Here is a 19,799-nt window from a genome sequence, read left to right on the forward strand (position 1 = left end):
CATAATTCAGTGCAGTATCCATATATACAGTTGTGTTGGGTTAATTCAGTTGAAGTGCACAAGTGGCCTCTGCTAAATATACTGATACAATATATGATATGAAGTTAAATACTGGTGTGCAAGCACAGGTCCACATTTTAACTGCAGTAATTCTACATGGGTACTCTCAACAGGATAAACTTGTACCTTAGCCAAACTCTCTACAGGATGACTTTTGTTGCTATCATAAAGAGACTTTAATCTGCCACTCAGAAGAGTAATGGTTAATTGTGTCAATAATGTAATGTAATTATCTACCCTGACCTCATCAGAAGTGAAGTCTTTTACACAAATTAGATACAGATAGTCAATTTTACTGTATATGTGTGAAAATAACTTGACAATTATTAGGCATTACTCTACATTTGCAGATGTAGCAAAGCTGGCTTTGTTTACTATGTCATTATAGAGTACAAAAGTATTGGTGCAGGCACCTAGGTTAGTGTAATTAGTTGCACTACCTACCCACAACCACTATTCCTTGGAATGTAATTCTGATTACAGTCAATTTTTGTGGTACAATAGGTAGCCTTGTCACAACACCTCAATTTCTCAGCTTCTGTGACACAAATCATCAATGAATTTGGCACTGAGCAACTGAAGATAAAATGCTGTAGTTATACTCAGTGGCTGGCACATAATTAACATTGTAAGTATAAAACTTTAAAATTTAATGCCATCATAATTATGTAGTTGCACCTTTAGCTGCCATAAAGCTTTATCTGTAATATTTAAACTATGCAGAGCCACTCAGACTGGTAATGATTAATTGTGTCAATAGTGTAGTGAGATAATCCACGAACAAACCACTCTGACCACAACAGAATGAAAGATTCTCAAATGTCAGTTTACTATTATGTACAGTATCTATAAACAATCAGCTAGTATTGTACATTTGCTAGATGTCACATAGAGCTATTTATAGCTAGAAATGTGATAGCTATACAACTATGTCATAGAGTAGGACAGTGTACAGAAATGATTCAGGCACCTAGACTATGTTAATGTAATTATATTACCTACAACTGTCCCCCACATGCACCACTACCTTAACCATAATCCATTATTGTCCCTTTCCTCTAAATGTAATGATTGCTTGAATTGTAATTGGTTTACACAGCTAGTGAGTTTTTGTAGCTTTACCAAAATTCTCTGCTTCTTCAGAACAGAGTATTACTTCTCATCTGGTGCACAGTAACAATACAAATCATTCCACTTTTGTATTAAGATTCTTTACAGACTTTATCTGTAATAGAGTCACTCAGACTGGTATTGACTAATTTTGTCTATAGTGTAATGAGATTATCCACAAATGGACTACTCTGACCTCATCAAGTTTTTAGGATAGATATTGCTAGTTTTCTATGAAGTACATAGTTATTACATTTGCAGATGTCACATAAGTATATGGTAGCTACTTTTACATCACAGAGAAGGTATACATCTATACAGTACAAAGAAATTGATGCAATACCAGGTTAATGTAATTAGTTACATTACCTACAGCTTTTGTCCTCCACAACCACCTTGACCATAATACCATTGTAACTTTCCTTGAAATGTAATTTTCTTTATGCATAGTTGTGGTTTGCACATAGAGGGAGTTTTGTAGCTTTGCTATGATTTCTCAGGTGTGGAATTAGTAAATCATCAATGTGTGGCCACGGAGCACCTCAAGATCAAATGCTTCTCACCTGGTTCAAAGTGATAGAATTGTCCCACTGCTGCAAATAATTCCATTGAATGACATCGACCATACATAGTTGTACTTATATTGGCATAAAGAGACTTACCTGAAATTTTTTTTTTTTGCAGAGCCACTCAGACTGGTAATTATAATGACTATAATTGTGTCAATAGTGTGATGAGATTATCCACAAACAACCCTGAACTCATCAGAAGGAAGTTTGTAGATTTACTAGTGGGAACTTGTTAAAGACTTGTTAAAAGAAATTGCTAAAGAAATTGCGAGAGGTAAATTCTGACTTCTCATACATACTGAGCAGTCTAGCTATATAGTTTATGAAATCTGTAGCTAGTCTATAGATACATTATATGTGACTGGATTTTGGAAAAACGATCCAAATCGCACATTAGAAGTTCCAAGATAAACGGTTTTAAAGAATTCAAGCCAGCATAACTCTCCAAGGATAGCAAGCACGCGTATGAAATTTACACAAAAGATGCATCAATCTGTTACCTTTCAAGCCACTTCCAGTACTTGTAGCTGCTTGTACAGTTTCCCGCCAAATAAGATAGAAAATCTGAGCAGTTGGACGAGCGAAGTAGTATCACGAGTGCTCACAAAGGGGTGGAGGCTGGGGGGTGGCGGGGACGGCAAAAGTTAGACCTCAAAATGGAGGCAGACCACGATTGGAGTCCAGACACGAGATTACAGGGCTGTGCTGGCTCCTTAGTGGCTGATATGTAGCAAAATCAGCAGAGAACACGTCTGGCCAACATTATAAGGCTGTCCACCAGTAAACCACTGACTCTTGCCAAGCCAGGTCCTTCACAAGGCCTGAAACCGCCATTTGAGCACTCCACACCACCCAGAAAAGACGTGTGTAAAAACCAGCCTCGTGTAGTTTGAGTAGTGCTGAGGGTCAAAACTTGTAGTACGATAGTGTAGCTATCCACTGGTGGTGTTAGTTTGATTTTGCCTGATGTGCGATTTGGATCGGTTCTGTAAAATCTGGTCACATATACGTATATAGCAATCGTGCTACTTATGATATATATGGTGATTTTTAAATATCTCCTTTCATGCACAGCAGCAACGTAGCAGTGGTAGCAACAACCTCGCTGTTCAACCGGATGACACTGCGGAGCACAGCAGGATTTCCATCATGGAGTCAGAAGAAAGCAGTATCCTTGGAAGCAGCAGTTCATCCAGCATGTTGGACATTTCAAGCGCTAGCTCGATACATGACCAACCAAGACCACTACTGGATAATGAAATTGCTCCCACTACTTCTACGCCAGCTATTGCTTCTGGATCCAGTCTACAGAGCATTGAAGTGAGCTCGCCAAATATCAACCATGACTGGCACCTAAGCTTCACGATTCCGGATCTGAAAACCTTTCCAGCATCCGTCCAGGATGCTGTGAGGTCTGGGATAGTAGACGGACGAGCGAGGAGGGAGATCACTCAAGTTTTAAGGACATATATATGTGCACATACAATCACTCCAACTCCGGAGCAGTACAAGACAGTCTGCAAAGCATTAATAATGAAATTTCCATCACTACAGGACACCGCTGAAGGGCAGAGCAAATATGTAAGATAAATTTTTCTGCATTTGCAAGTGCATTTTGATGTACCTGAATAGGGATCGTGGAAGCTTGGTTTGAGGAATGCTTTCAAAAATTTCCGGAAAAAAATGCCTAAAGAAGACAAGAGAAAAGCCTCACCAGTTCCAAAAAGGTTAAGGCTATGCAATGAGGAAGAGTCAGACATGGACGAGGAGGAGTATGCCACAGCTGTACAGGACTTGAAGGCAGAGTACACAAAGGTCACTCAAAAGAAAGGGGGTAGCTATGCAGAACTGAAGAGATTGATGGAAGCTACTAAAACAAAGCGTCGCTACTGGATTAGGAATAGTGAACCAATGTTATCTAAAGTCATTGAAAATTTTCCAGTCTTGAGCTCTTCCCGATGGGTATGCATACCTATATGTGTGTAATATGATAATTAAGAAATATATATTTTGAGCTGCATGTGCATGCAAATGTAAACTATATAAGGTGTACATGCATGAAATAAATTGTAGCCTAATTAAACTTCTGATATTTATCTATTTTTAGATACGGCTAGAATTTAAAGAACTTGTATCGTATGAGGCAAACATCAATAAACTCATGGAAACGTGGCCAGAATGGCGTCGTAAGATTATGGCACTAGCTAAACTAGAAGCTGTCCACAGGCCACTTATTAAAAAGTTAGTAGATATACTAGATGAAGAGGATGAAGATTTACACTCTCCTGATGGTATGTACACATATACAGTATATACATAAGCATTATGAGTGTCATTTCCTCTTGCAGACCATAAAGATGTGGTATGCTTAGATATACTTAATAGGCTCTTTTTTCCATGAGGAATGGGAAAAGATGTCATTTTTATGAAAAAGTTTGAGGTATAGCTATACAGTATAATATTATATAAAAATACCATCATTGTATGTGCATGTATATGCCTTAATATTGTTGGATAGAAAAGTTATATACACATATACATTGTTTTTTATTTGGATTTTTTTTTCTGCAGACCTGTGACAAAGACATAGATAATGAGGTCTCCAAAATAAAGCAGAGTGCACCTTACTTAGTAATCACTGGAGTACCAGGAGATGTCAACTGTCAAATCTTTGTGTGTGCTGAGCAAGAAACTGTTATTGAGTCCAGTAGCGTCAGTGATGCCATGATTGACTTGATCGCAGCATATTTTACCTTTAACATAACATATCCAAAATTTATCAAGTGTTTGTTGCTGTTCATCCAGCACTTTGTCTTCGGATTGAAAGACAGCCAGGAAGTTCCTATGGTAGTAACAAACATTATAAGAAATTTAGAAAAGATGTGAATTAAACACTTATCATTTATTCAAACTTGTTAATTTAATTATGTACAATGTTTGTAATACACTTTTCATTAAAAACTGACATCATTGAATGCTTGGCTATGGGATGTATATAGAAGGGTGTACAAGAGAATTATGAAGGGTTATCTAAGTACCTAAGATCAGATTCAGCTAATCTATTTAAGGAGTATACTAAACCCTAACGGAGAGTAAAATCAGTTACCATTTGACTCCAAAAAGGGTGTAACAATTTGAAAAGGTGTACATAAAATATTTAAGGGCATTCAGAAAACACCCTTTAGTACAAGGGGTGTTTGTTGAAGATATATAAAGTGTAGATTAGACACCATTATGCAGTGTTAAGAAAAGCAACTTGCAAGGGTGTAAAAGGAACACCCTAAAGAAAGCCCCACAAAAATGGCACTTATAACACCCCTAAAGGTGTTTACCATACACCCCATTTTTAACTGTGTATTAAAGAGATACTGATCACTAAAGGAGGTGAAAATGTTGCTCCAGTACCTGTGGAGAGTGTAAGTTAATATCACTTGATATGGTATAATACATGATATGTGTAATACACATGGTATCTATTGAACTTTGATGTAAACCATTAGTGTATCTTACTGAGCAGTTTATGGCCTACACTGCACACATTTCATTGTTAATTGCTTACAGTAGGAGATTCCTTAGAGGTCACCTACAGTCTTGTACTGTAGTTTCATATCTTACTACTGGATGTGTTGTAATGTGTGTACTGTACATTGTGTGCATGGTAGGGATTAGTATCCCCCTCTGGTGTCTTATATAACCAATATAGCACAGGGACAATGACCTGTAGTTTATTTCTATACCAGGGGACTTCCTGTTGCTGGAATATATATGGGTTCCTTCCAGCTGTGTTGTAATCATATCCAACAAACCACTGGCAACATGATTGTCCCCTTTGCTGTTGTCTGTCCTTTTATTTTTGGAAAATCACGTGATCAATATCAGGCAATGAAGAGTTTGTGTGTGTGTGTGTGTGTGTGTGTGTGTGTGTGTGTGTGTGTGTGTGTGTGTGTGTGTGCGTGTGTTGTATGTGGGTGTGTGCCTGCTTGCCTGCATGTACTACAGTGGAACCTCTCTATTACGGACATTTTGGGATCCAGAAATTTTGGCCATTTTTTGCTGTAATATAGAGGTTTTCCTCCTTCAGAGGTAAAAAAATGTATTAACCAGACCTGTTGGGACCAAAATTTTATCCTTATTTTGGAGGTTTTTTTTCTATTGTGTCCTTAATTCAGGGAGTTTGTTAAGAGAGGTTCCACTGTACACCTTAAATCCCAGTGTGTGGGAGTATCAAAGTGCCATGCTGAGTTATAGCTACCATACAGCTAGACAGAGGGACGCTGCTACTGTATGATGTATTAGTTATCACCCAGTGATAACTAACTTTTCACCCTGTTGCGGAACCACTCAGTCTTGTTTGTGACATCATAATAACCGCGAATGGTATTGTTTACCAATGGACTAAAGAGACAAATAAGGAAATATTGATACAAAACACACCGCATTTAAACCTGCTAAATCTTACAAGGAAACAGTTAATCCTTTGTACAGCAATGCTACAAGTTTTGCTCCTTCAATCAGTCCCAACAGTTGCTATGGTAAAGAACTAACTTCTTTCATTCACTTCTAGCTTCATCATTCTATCTCGGACTACGGTAGCCACTTGTAGGTCTTTTTTCCTCTTTCACACATGTCACACCGCGACACCACCATACCAACTTCTGACGAAGGTGAACTGCTACTTCGTAACACCACCCTTCGCTACAGTTTGTAGGCAGTATGCAGGGTCTCCCTTGTAACTACGAAGTTGAATCTTCACAAAAATTTTGAGCACTGTGACAGGAACTCAAACCGAAACTTAATTTACTATCCATAAACTTCCGCGCACTGGGATATAAAATAGTTATATCCCGTATACTCAGATGATATCATTGTTATTACAGCTCTGCCTCGGACTCGTGTAATAACAGTGATATCATCCTTGTAACGGGATATAACTATAACTTAAATGTTGTGTCCTTTGGTATTCTTCATTGATGCTTTGTAATAAACATCATTCTTAACTTCCACACACAAACCGAAGATTTGATTTCATAGTCTGTCAAACGTACATGTGCAGGGTATGTTTTGATATACAGATACACTTATTCTGGTAACCTGTTTTCACCTCATTACTAATATTATTACGTGATCCCTATCACAGCTGATGAAGGAGGAGTTACCATTACTCAGTCATTGTTGTGTTATTGGTAATGATCAGAAGTACCTCACCATGTTGGTCACCTTCAAGTGCAAGGTAACTAATTGTATATTGTGTGTGAAGTTTTTAGTGTACCATGGCCACCAGTGGGACCCAAATAGTAAGGCCAACAAGGTGGCCATATTAATGAGATAACAAAGCACACCTTAGGCTCAGTTGTGTTTGTCCTGATGATAGGTTTTACTGTCCATTTAGCTTACAGCTGTATTTTAACCAGGCGCATTCCCACAGCTGGCTGTGGGCGTGCCTGGTTTACTGAAATTGTTTTGTTGAAAAAAAAGTAAAAAACACTTTGCAAAAAAGGTCAATCTGAAGGCTTATCATCATCAGGAAAAAGTAAGGCTGATGTTTTTCATGGGCCACGTCCACACCTTTGTGGTCCCTATTATACAGTATTATATATCATACTGTATGATACTGTTGCAGCACACACACACACACACACACACACACACACACACACACACACACACACACACACACACACACACACACACACACAGATGGATGATCTCACACCGACTGACAAGTTATCACCAATGGGATTAGCTATGATGTCACAACTTAGATCACTGGCTACCTCAGGTATAGTGCATGTAATATGGTATCTGTGATATTGGATACTTCACTGTACATTAGAATGCAGTATTGATATGTAATAGGTCCCATTAAGGTAACCTTTTACTGAGCCGTTAAATATCGGGGTCATGAGAAACTGTTTTAAAGCTTTCTTTTTTTCATTTGTGTACTTTCATTTGTTACTAAATCATTTTATGTTTGAATGAGAAATTAAACTCTGTGAAGGACCCATCATTTAATTTTTAGTTCCAAGATTTCTGTATGTCCCATAGTGCCTGTACTTTTCCATGTGTGTGCCTCACTGTATTTCATGTATACAGTGAAGGAGGTAACAGCTGATCCCTTGGTAACAGAATACATCACAGAGGGGATGAAGAAAGTGAACGAAAACTGTGTATCACGAGCAGCTGAAGTCCAAGTAAGCTACACACTCATATACTAGTTATTTTATTAGAGTTGTTTTGTCAGAAATTTAGACTTCAGTATTCCAGGGGGAGAGCTGACACCAACCATGAAGGTAAAACAAAAGCAGTCACAGAAAAGTACAAAGACCTCATAGCCGAGATGTACGAGGAATCAAGCCTTGTGTAAAATTACCACACAACGGGTGTCAGAAATCTATAGTCACTTATTACCTGTAAACCTTATTCTCACAATAATACATGCTAATTAATGATATTTATGTTAATTTTATTTAGTAAATTCTGTGATTGAATAATTATGTGCAGTATTTTGTGTACCAGATTGTCTTCGTGTGGTAGAGATCTTTCAGACTATCCTGCCGTTTGAAGAGAAATGAGTTAGTTACCAGTCTAAACCATGGGGTTAGTGTAACACTGTCCATCGTATCTTGTTCAACTATCACTCTCAATTGATGTTGACTGACGTACCTACACTCAGCTACTTCGTTGTCATTGAGGTCTGGTATAACCTCCTCTGTACGAACACCATAATAGTCTACCCTCATTGTCCATTTGAGGGTCCCTTGTAATGGATTTTTGTTAGTCAATTCTTCCAGACACCTGTATTAAAATACTTAATCACGAGCTGTGGAAGCCCTTTAACAAACTAGGTCTAAATTGAATTAAAGGTGTGTTTCTTTACGTGTTCTGGAGGTATTATACGTTTCAGTTTCGTCTCACGGCTCTCTACTCCAATGTTGTTGGTATCGTCCAGCTCCAGCAGTGTTGGTCCAATGTGCTGACAACGTTATCTTCTCGTTTGACCGTCTTTGTAGTTGAATATATAAAAACACTGAAAGTTCTGTGAAGCATTCCGGCCTCGATGTTCGTGCTGAGGTGACACGTGTACTTCGTCTCGCTGCCCAGTACTTTATCGTTTCACGAAGCAGGATAGGCCTACATCTCTCTTCCAGCTACGTTTGCTGCATATAATCAGTGCACCACCGATGCAAGCTTTATTGAGACTGCTACATGATAGCACTGATCAGGGGCGGATCTAGGATTTCAGAATGGGGGTGCTAACATGGACATTTATATATGTAGCAAGATAGTTGATACAACTAGTGTGAGTAGCACACTCAGCATGCGGAGCATACTATATCTAGGCGGGTCTGGGGGCATGCCCCCACAGAAAAATTTAGCCTATTGAGATTGAATTTGGTAGTAATTTTGAGTGAAAAATGATATCACTTTGTTTATGTGATACCATTATTCCCCTACAGCTTGTCAATATAACTAAAGGGTGCAGCCATGTAGCTAAAATTCAATCTTAGACTTACATCTTAAAGAACTAGTAGTGAAAACATATGGGTATCAACTGCACATGATCAAATTTAGTGTTTTGAAGTATAGTGTAATTTACAGTCTCATGGCTCAAACTACACATAGCTGTCCAAACAGTAGAGAGGGTAAGTGGGAGTGGAGAGGTCAAGTAGACTGACTCACCAGTGTATGGAGTGCATGTGCACTCAGCTGTATATAATTCTCCAGCTAAGGGGGCTCTAGATCTGGCGGCATATATACTCCCAGACCCCCTGGAAATTTTTGGAAAATGGCTATCACAAGATTGAATCTAGAAACTATTTTTAACCAAATCTGGGTACAAGATAAATGAGTTCAGGTGGAAGTAATTTTAATTAAAAAACAGAACTATACACTATTTCTTGTTATTGGATTTTAAGAAAATGTATAAAAGCGGCTTGTCAATGAGAATAAAGAGTGTATAGTTAATTGAATGTAAGGTCAAGGAGAATATTTAAAACACAGGATTGGTTCTACTTCATATGTAGCCACTGTTCTGTAGTGTAGGTTGCTATTTCAATCTAACTTTTAAAATGATGGGTCCATCCATCATTATAATTGTTTTACAACTAGTCTACAAATACAACTAGTTTTTGGCCACAACTAACTCCCTTTTAACACACAATGATCATGACAACATAAATGCTGCAGTATCATTTAAGCTCAAAGTTGAGCTTCAAGGGATTTGATAGTGCAAACTCCAAAGCTGCTAGATTTATACAAATGTAGCATGGGATTTTATCAAGCAAGGGAAACAAAAACGAACAGTTCTCAGATGTTGCAGCCTTGTGAACTTTCTAAAAGCTAAGAAATTCACTATTATTATAATATACTATTGTTTTACTTGCAAGAGAAGCATTTCAACCCAAGAATCAAGTTTGTAGAGGAGACTAAATAAGTTAAACTATTTGACAGACAAGGTTATTTTCAGAATAGATTTTCAATTAATGATGTTTTATACAATTTATAGTACATTAAAGGTATAAATCTTTTACCTGAAGTGATTGGTATATGGCTGGATGTTTGGTACAATGGTGAGGGTAGTAGTGCACAGGTCTAGAAGAATAGGTTTAATTTCAGCTTACACTCTGGTAACTTCTTGAAAATTATAGTTTTAATGATGGATGTTCTATTAGAGTAATTGACTGTTCTATTAGAGTATTTCGGATTTAGCAACTTCTAAGGTAAGACTTACTCCAAAGGTATAATTTTGAACCCCTCTTAGTAATTCTTGGATAAAATTAGCTATTCCCCTTGCTCTTTCAATTCTTTCATTGCCCATACATGTGTATAAAATGCAACTGCATCTGTACTACAGCTTCTAGAAGCTTCCTAGCTTGCTCATTGTAAAATTTTGGAGGGGGGTGTTTCAGCACCCCAAGCACCCTCCCTAAATCCGCCCTTGCTGATGGCGAGGCTGCTCAGTGCAAAAAAATTGTTTCTGCGGTTAATTTAATGTACTATCTTTCATTGCTCATGTTACAACAAAATTAATGTGCATGTTTCACTACCATGACAGCTTACTTTTAGAACTGAGAGAACAAAATCAAGTGAAATTAATCCTACATAATAGTTATACTTCAGGCCACAGGCGTCTAATTATAATTTAATTGTAGAATTACTACAAGTTGTTCAGTACTGGTCACTGTAAAGCTGCACGTAAATACAATTACAGTTTTGTGGTAGGGATTTCACATCCATCCTTTCTAGCTTGTCGAATGAGCAAGGTGTGGTGAGACATTACAATGCGTGCACCCACTATACAGTGTAAATGCATTCTTCATTAAATTTTACTGCGTGGTGCTCATGATTAGGTTCTTTGGCAGTGCCTAAAATAACTTTTATTTAACACGCTTTCTCAAGTAACTGACTCCTACAGTATAAGCAAAGAAAACACCTTTCTGGTGAGGTATAAATGTATTCAAGGGCATAATCTTTTTTTCAATGCCTGGACCTAACTAAATAGCTACATACTATTTAGAGGAAAAGCAGCCATACCTTGATGTGTAAACAGTCCGAACACTAACATACATATTATACAAACTAGGAGAGCCCTGGGCAGGAAATTTTTGAAAATCGGCCTCAGAAACTGTATCTGAGTTGATTTCATGCACAATAATAAAGTTTTGTATTAGGGTAACAACTCTACTTTGTGGGTGTTAGATTAAATTAAAGTCAAAGTGGTAAGGCTTAGCTAGTCCTAATGCTGTTAAAACTAGAGGATCTGGCCTCCAGGAAGTTTTCAAAAAATGACATCAATGTTATTTGGATTGGTCTGTATAAGATACTGTGCAAAGTGTTAGTTACAGATACCCTACAAGTGTTCAATATTAGGGGCACTGACCAGAAAGCACCTCTGTAATACTGTTTAACTCTTTGGGATTAAAGAGATAAACTGTAAGTAATGTTATCAAAAGTAGCTACAAAGCCAAAGCAGTAATTATTTTAGAGTCCCTTAATACAGTGTGGACGAAGTACGTAGATCTGAAGCTATTCTGGGTAAAAGACAGGTTAATTAGTAAGTGTTGCTTCTATCATTAAATAAATACTAAGTATTGCATGTTCACTACTTTTGTTTTGGCTTCATCGAGTCTGAAGGATTTTTTTAATTTCAGCCAAAAAGTGGTGAGGCCTGGCCTGACTGGTCACACCTATACTCTGATACCCCTGGTACTTATTATAAGCATGCATCCAGTTGTTTGCAGTTATAGAATAGACACTGTAGCACATTCGGTTACGTTGTTGGTGTTCAATGATGTTTTTTAATCAGGACTCCTTCGCATACATTTTGACTGGGGCTATACACCCTTGCCTCCCCCTCTTCACAACCCTTGCTATGATTCAAGATTCATAATATTTAGCTATAGCCTATAGCTACCTGCTAGATTATTATTATTGGACACAGATAGAGTTCACTTTCCTCATGGTGATCACATGCAATGTTTAGCAACATCTCATACACAATACACATTATAAGGCATGCAAAGCTGGTCATAGATAAAATCTTCAAAGGCCAGCTATAAGTTAAAGACCAAAAAAAAAAAAAAAAAGGTTACAACTTGCTGACAATAGCTGCTCTCCACCAATTACATTTCCTTATTTATAACTACACATACGTAGCTAAGTAATTTGCTACGCTGCTTCTCTGCATACTGTGACTGCTCTAATATAGTATCCAGATCCTGACTTTTCTATTAGAGTATCTCGATGTTTTCTTGCAAACAGTGTCCCAAAAAAGTGGGGCCCTCTGTCCCCACCGCCTTTGTTCAAAAGCACAATGTATGTTATAGTAGTAGTGGTATAGCAGTGATTCCCAAATGCAGGGTTCTGACGGTGCAGTCCCCACATGTCAACAACCTTCAATTTTGTTAAGGAACTTTGGAAAATCATTTACAAACAGCACTAAAATCCACAGTGTGTACACAGCAATTATAGCTATACAAGGCAAAATGCAGAATATGCTTTTATTGTTCCTATAACCATGCACCATGTAATTGGAAAATAAGATTTATCTCAATATTTTCTTGTGCAGAAAATCAAGCTGTTACATGTATCACCTGCCTAAGAATTGGTATTATACTAACACACTCAATTTACTTGAACCGATACATGCTATATAACAATATACATTAAACTAAAGAAGATGAAGACCTGAAAATGTTAGTGTAGGATCGAAATGAAACCACTAAATGGCTTATATTTTAATCTTATACATAGCTATACATACATGCATTGGCATGCACCATCTAGGAGCAATTATTCAGCATACTTGTTTATAAGATAACGAGTTACTCTCTAGAACTCCTATGGATATAATTTCATGGAAATAACAAAGAGAAAACATCTTGACCACCTCCTGTAAGCGTTTGAGCATAAATCAGATGGCGAGGCCACCTAGCTCCAGTCATGGATTTTTTCTCCTCTCTCCAACTTTTCAAACACACCTTATGTAGCTAAAGTTGTTGAGCAGGCTGTAGGACCAGGTGTCTTACAGACCTTCAGCACTTGTGCTGTAAAGCATTAATAAAAAATAATTTTAAAATGATCTGTAGCTGCTTCAAGAGTATACACTTGGTGATGAGATGTAGTCATGTTATATTCTTATTATGGCAATTACCCTATAAATTAACACTACACAAAGTCACATGTACATTTATAGGCCTGGATCAAATTTGCCAGCACAATAAAAAGCATAATAGGCTGGATCCAGAGTCATATTAGGTGGATACTTCAAACTATGGGGTTTAATTCCATGAAAATATGTAGATTGATACTCCCTAATAGAGCAGTCAGTGGAAACTGCAGACTGCAATAGAGCACTCAAATGCATTTTACATACTTTATTATTATGATACTTTCTAATAGAACAGTCACTTTGTAATTAAAGGTTCTAAGAAATATTGCTAATGCATGGCATAATGGAGCAACTGAAGAGCATAAGTGAAAAATTTGGGAAATTCCTGAAAGCGCATATTAATTGTCTCAGGCCTACACATTTATCACTGATGTAACACCGCAAATTTGTGCAGTGTAAACTCCTTATTTTATAGGCCCTACTTCATGTTTGTTCCACTATTAAATTATTTCCAATAATTACATAATTATGTCTTCATTTTGGGCATTGTACAAAGTAAGCATGCAATATCTACCTCTTGTACACAACCACCTTGTTATACAAGGAAAAACCACATCAAAAAGGATGTCCTGAAATAATTATGCACACCTGGTAATGATTATACATTAATTTTGTTCTTACAAAGTACTTGAGATCAGGACAATGTTTCAATAAGAACACTTAGTGGAGTCCTTAGGTGTCCGGTTTACAATTTTGTTAATCTACTGCAAGTTTACCTAATTGTTGAGCATAAAGGATTATCTATTCTGGTCACCTTTGGGTCAACATTCGCTGACATTATTAATTAGGAGCTAAACAGGTCATTTTGTACATAAATGACACTTATGGAGACTATAATACAGTGGAGTCAGTGGTTACTTTATTGAGGTGAGTCAGGTGACCTTATTATACAGTGATGATAGGTTTCACTGTATAGTGTATAGCTCAACAGCAGAAGCATTGTACAATCCCATAATTACAGTACAAACAAGCATAACATATAAATGTGATGAAAGGAATCTTGGTGTATAGTTTTGTACATTGTCGTTGTGCCAGTTTTGATGAAATTTGAAAGAGTGGTTTAATAGTTTGAATTTCTCCTAAATATGTACTAATAAGTTAATTAACAATTCCAATTTTCTCAATGCTGACAGAGGTCCAGCAGTAGGCCCGAGTCAAAAGTCAAATATGCTCAAAATTTGCTTTTAGGAATTTCCCAGAATTTTCACCTATTATGTTCTTTATTACATATCTGATTCAATCTAAGGAGCTATGTACAATGCATTTAAGTGCTCTGTTGCAGTTTGCAGTTTCCACTGACTGCTCTATTAGGGAGTATCAATCTATTTTCATCCTAATAATAAAGCACGTAAAATGCAGGCATAGTACTCCAACCCATTATGCTGGAATATTTGATGCCCTATCTAGCAGATAGTTTTGAGCAGTACAGACTAGGGCTGGGCGGTTTCTCGGTATTATAGTAATACCGCGGTATTGCAATGAAACGATATCTGTATCGCGTAGATTTCGGTGAAACGATAATATCACGATATCGATATTATTACGATTTTTAGTGTTTGTGACAGCTTATTAAGCCCTTAAGGTTGTTATAATGCACCTCAAATAATCACGTGATACTACTGCAAACAAGGACCTAGTACTAGCTAGTCAGTTTTTTTTACAAAGATCGAGATACTCTAATAGAACAGTCAGCTAGGATCGAGATACCCTAATAAAGCAGTCAGCTACTCTAATATAGCAGTCATCTTTAATAACCGCGATAAATAGTAATATCGTGATATATTTCTGCACGATATATAGTGATGCGAAACTCCAATCAATACCGCCCAGCCCTAGTACAGACCATGGTCTGTGGAGAAACATTTTGTGATATAAAGTAAACTATATAGACCATGATGAAAAGTTCATCCAAAGGATTTAATGCTAGGTGATAAGCACTCAAAACTAATGCTATAGGTAATGAAATCTCAAGTAAATGTCAAATTAGTATAGGAAATTTCACTGCATTCCATGTGTCCTTGACTCAGAAGAAATCTCATGTAAATGTCAAATTTCTGAATAGTATAATTTTTATTATGAAAATTAACCGCCATGCATCCTTGACTTATATTAGGAAATGTCAAATTTCTGGAAATCTATAGCTAACAATTGCAAGTTGCAACATGTCAAATGTTTGGCAGAGGAAATGTCCAGACACACGAAATTTCCAATATTATTTTTAGGAAATGAGACAACAAGTGACATTTACAGTATAGTAGCTGATTTATTACTCCATGGTAAATTCAACATTGACATTTCCTGTACATTTCCATTTTTGGTCAATATGTGATAGCCATATGTGATTCTATCCCTGGCCAAAAGGCTCTGAAAACCTTATAGGGGTAAAGTTGCAGTGTTATTATTATTATCATTGTTTATTTCAATGTTTCACTAGATAGCTGGCATGTTTTACATGATTTGAGCCATTTGAAAGCCTGAAATACATGCTACAGTTGAGTCAAATAACGTACGTATCTCTAGATAATCACATGTTATAATTAATACCTATACTAAACAGTGTGTTTAGTGACATATTATAATTATGTGGCTGATTTAAAACAAAATGTTTAATAACAACACTTGGTACCACTGCTATATTATTATTATGTGTACTATTTTTATTGATAGTAAATACTTTACGTCAGCTACATTGTGATGATAAACAGTACTTATTATGAGTTGAAAGTGTGCTCACTGTATTGTAGGCTTTAGCTACTTTAATTTGCTTTGGTCATTATGTGTAATACAAAACAAACATTACACAATTTATTTTTTGCTTTAGAATGTACAAATTCATGCACTTCCTGTACTGAGATTTATCTGTTGTATAGTTTGTGCTCACATGCCCTATCACTAAAAGCTGTATTGAATAGTTATACCACTGCTGCAAGGAATTTGCTGATATATACACCCAAAGCCCTAGGGCGCAGCCCAAAGGCTGCGAGTGTATAATATCAGCAAATACCAAGCAGCTGTGGTATAAGTGATATATTCACTTGGGGCGCACTCACCTAATAGGTGAAAGAACTACTGAGACTCATGACGTTTGTTTTATACAATAGCATCTGATAATTGATCGTGGTTTTAATAGCGTGGGCTAATAGCCATCAGAACGTTAGCCATGCGTTAAAACGTCATTAACACTTTAGCTACTATGCTTCAACATGCAATGTTAGAAAACTTGCGATTGTGGGATGGAGTTTATTATGTTATCATTTTTACACTAAGCTAAGCTCGCTATTGGGACAGTAAGTAAGTTATTACATTACGTTAAGTACTTAGGATTGTAAGTTAAGTTACTAACCTATTTCAATGTAGTAGTGGTTGGTTATGTAGTTGTTTGTGTAGCTGTATATAGTAGTTATCTTTTTAAAAAAACAAAAAACATAGTGGTAGCTTTGCTGTTCCGTGGTCTGTTCAAAGGCTGATATTCTCAGTGAGTAGAAATATGCATCCACGATCGCCAAACAATTATTTTGTGTCTTCATTATCCTTTAGTAACAACCAACTAGTCTATCTTAGCGAATATACTTAGCCTAGCAATCACTACAAAATGAGTCCCACAATACAAAGCTCCATGTCGGACAATATAATGAGCCAAAGCACATCGTTTCTTTGAACTGGCTGGGTATCAAAGTCATTGGCAAACCGTTTTCCCATGATATGATATTGCCCAGGCAATATGTGAGTTAAACACCGAGCGGCCGGTGCCTTTGAACGCCCATGCTAAAGTGGTATATAATGATATAGCTATTTAATATTGCTGGTGATAGTTGAGGCTTACAAATAGGATGACAAAACAATGACTAATGTTGGCAATCATAATGCAGTTTGTAAAGTGGACAAAAATAATACAAACATGAATCTGTGCTGACTTGATGGCAGCACATAACTATTGCAAATTTTGCCGGTGTAAAAGAGATGAGATACATAATTATTCTATTAGAACAATTACTACATTATGAAAATATGCTAACAGAACAGATCTAGACACTCACTTTTTTAGCTTGATACTACAAAGTAGAGTAAAATACAGGTGAGGATAAAATAGGTGGAGAAGCATTATATCACTCATCCCCAAAGTATAATATTTTACCACCCTTCAGTAATTGCATGCAAATTACATAGATCTATAGTTGATAACAACAAAATATGCAAGTATGAACATTATGCATGTGTAAAGTGTTTATCAGAATCATTGTTACTTAAAAGGGTGGTGTGATAAATATTGAGCGATAAACTGGGAAGAGAAACAAGTTATATAATAACCCCTGAACGACAGTCACAAACCAGAGGTATGGTATACTGAATATTATATGTGAGGAATCAAATGGACATGATAACTGAAGTTCTAGTAAAGTATGTAGTTTAGAAAGGAAGAATATTTTACTGTCACCAACTGGATCTGATTAAGTAGGTGTATCTATTCTACTATACCAACCCCAATACATGGACGCTTGTACATCTTACCCTGACTAGTTTTGCATGGCTGGAAAGTGAATGAAGCTTTGTAAATAATTATTTATAAAATTTAAGGCAACAGTGAAATGTAAACTGGCAATCCTATACATGTATAGTGCTTCACCCCCAGACTCTCTGCTTTTCAGACATTCTCTACATGGTCAGCCTTTTCCACATCTCCCCTAACTGAATATTTCTGCTCAATGTGCTCATATCATTATTTCTATATACATCATATACACAAATTTGTCTGGCTGGTCTGACATTGGCTGGACCAATTTTCAGCTTGAATTTGTAAAACATCATGATACTTTAATAGAGCAATCATCACAATACAGCCCACAGACTCCCTTAGCTTAGCACACCGATGCATGCTACATGTGCTTAGTGCATGCAGTTGAGTATCACATGAAATCAGATAAACTCTGATTTAAATGTTACACCATGCAGATCAATAAAAAGTATAGTGTGCATGACTATTACTACAATGCAGTCCATGGATGGCCTGACCATTCAAAATTTCTGGACTCCAGGCCTAAAATACATGTTATGGATAGCTTAAATAGTTACAAGTATTGGTGTCAGCCACTTGTTCATCATCAAATAGTAGTCAACCCCTTTATCAAATAGTTGTAACATAAGCACCTGATATTCTACACTCAGCCCTTACAAGTCTGTGATCCTCAAGATGTATGTGAGGCAATGTAAATGTTACAACCATTGACATGTTCACTAATAATAGAGATCAGTGGTGGATCTAGATGGGTTTCTGGGGTTTCGACAGAAACCCCCTTTTAAATTTAGCTCAGTGGCAGTCTAAATATGTAAACACTGCTGTACTGACAATTTGTCATATAAAACAACAATATACCACTGTTTCAGTAGCATGCATGCAGCTGCACTTAACTGACACCATTTATAGCTATTAAACCTCAGCAACACTTCATTTTTCATCTCCCACTGCATTAAAAACTATCGAGATACTCTAATAGAGCAGTCAATACAGTCAAGTAACTATTTTAATAGAGCAATCAAAGCTACAGCTTATAGTCACCATCTTTTCCCTATAGTTAGCTTACAGTTTAATGCATTGGACTTATTGTAATTGTTAAAGTAGCCTAAAACTCGATCTCAGAGCTTCTAAAATCTCTAACTTTTCTGGAGAAATGTCATCAGATGAAATATATAACCTATGATTCAGCTATACCAACTTTCAGAAACCCCCTTTTAAAAATCCTACATCTGCCATTGAAGATGAACAGACTAATCACATCACACCCTCTTTCAGTTGGTGCAGTGGTGCAATGATAACATTGTATGCATACAAGGTATAGTCTAGCTATAATATATTACATCAGAATACATCTTAAGCTCCATGTGTTGGTGTCAACTACTTTACCACCATCATCATCACTACTCCTGTGAGTCAACAGATAACAACACAATGTGATATACTATAACTTTTACTTGATAAATTGTTCTTGTTCCTTCTGCTTCACCTCTAATGGAATACCATACAATGGATGCCATCACATAATATCACTACCCTCACCTAGTCCATGAGATGATACTCTACTTTCACTAGTAGTACTTTTGTGATCACTGAATGTGCTACTCTGTTTGGTAGTGAAGGATGATGGACTAGGTGACTTTTCAGTACTAGTATGGCTCTGAGTTTGAGGTTGTTTACTTGATGGCATGATGATTTTGTATTTCATTTGTTCCTCTTCTACATAATAGCATTTTAATCAGTATAATTATTATGTAGTAATACTAAACACTCACTCCAGGTTGATAGGTCACTACTATGGCCTGATGACCAGTTGTGTTCTAACATCTTCTTAATCTTTGATTGTGTGGACTGTAATATTAGTGGACTAGATGAGTTA

The 19,799-nt window shown here is 36.8% G+C and overlaps 4 protein-coding genes and 1 long non-coding RNA gene across 7 annotated transcripts in view; 4 read left to right on the forward strand and 1 right to left on the reverse strand.

Annotated features, from left to right (window-relative positions):
* The window catches only part of LOC136253055 (long-chain-fatty-acid--CoA ligase ACSBG2-like), a 193,263-nt gene extending 186,149 nt beyond the window's left edge, over nt 1-7,114 (forward strand). The window contains exons 17-18 of one of the 2 annotated variants that reach the window (XM_066045641.1): nt 5,094-5,155; nt 6,877-7,114. In XM_066045641.1, coding sequence (XP_065901713.1) covers nt 5,094-5,155; nt 6,877-7,068 — 254 coding nt within the window. In that variant the 3' untranslated portion in view covers nt 7,069-7,114. Of the gene's footprint in view, nt 1-5,092; nt 5,179-6,876 lie in introns of those variants that run through there. The other variant, XM_066045644.1, reaches the window with a different exon arrangement.
* Nucleotides 1-19,799, forward strand: part of LOC136253064 (long-chain-fatty-acid--CoA ligase ACSBG2-like) — a 205,277-nt gene that overhangs the window by 46,403 nt on the left and 139,075 nt on the right. The window lies entirely within an intron of this gene.
* On the forward strand, nt 1,872-4,449 carry LOC136253063 (uncharacterized). Of its 2 annotated transcripts, none has more exons than XM_066045670.1 (6): nt 1,872-2,013; nt 2,817-3,320; nt 3,372-3,701; nt 3,847-4,030; nt 4,088-4,179; nt 4,311-4,449. In XM_066045670.1, the coding sequence occupies exons 2-5, from the start codon at nt 2,889-2,891 to the stop codon at nt 4,138-4,140; spliced, it is 999 nt and encodes a 332-aa protein (XP_065901742.1). In that variant the 5' UTR covers nt 1,872-2,013; nt 2,817-2,888; the 3' UTR covers nt 4,141-4,179; nt 4,311-4,449. The 2 variants fall into 2 exon arrangements, with proteins under 2 accessions (XP_065901742.1, XP_065901741.1); XM_066045669.1 differs by having other exon boundaries at nt 1,877-2,013; nt 2,814-3,320.
* Nucleotides 7,389-8,214, forward strand: LOC136253070 (uncharacterized). Its single transcript, XR_010699933.1, has 3 exons — nt 7,389-7,518; nt 7,833-7,930; nt 7,981-8,214. It is a non-coding gene; the product is annotated as an uncharacterized lncRNA (long non-coding RNA).
* The window catches only part of LOC136253057 (uncharacterized), a 126,767-nt gene continuing 126,170 nt past the window's right edge, over nt 19,203-19,799 (reverse strand). Inside the window, exons 10-13 of the mRNA XM_066045647.1 lie at nt 19,696-19,771; nt 19,463-19,639; nt 19,378-19,411; nt 19,203-19,329 (exon numbers count right to left, since the gene is read on the reverse strand). Coding sequence (XP_065901719.1) covers nt 19,260-19,329; nt 19,378-19,411; nt 19,463-19,639; nt 19,696-19,771 — 357 coding nt within the window. The 3' untranslated portion in view covers nt 19,203-19,259. The remainder of the gene's footprint in view (nt 19,330-19,377; nt 19,412-19,462; nt 19,640-19,695; nt 19,772-19,799) is intronic.

The sequence above is a fragment of the Dysidea avara genome, chromosome 4, assembly GCF_963678975.1.
Source record: "Dysidea avara chromosome 4, odDysAvar1.4, whole genome shotgun sequence".
In the NCBI taxonomy this organism is placed as follows: Eukaryota; Metazoa; Porifera; class Demospongiae; order Dictyoceratida; family Dysideidae; genus Dysidea; species Dysidea avara.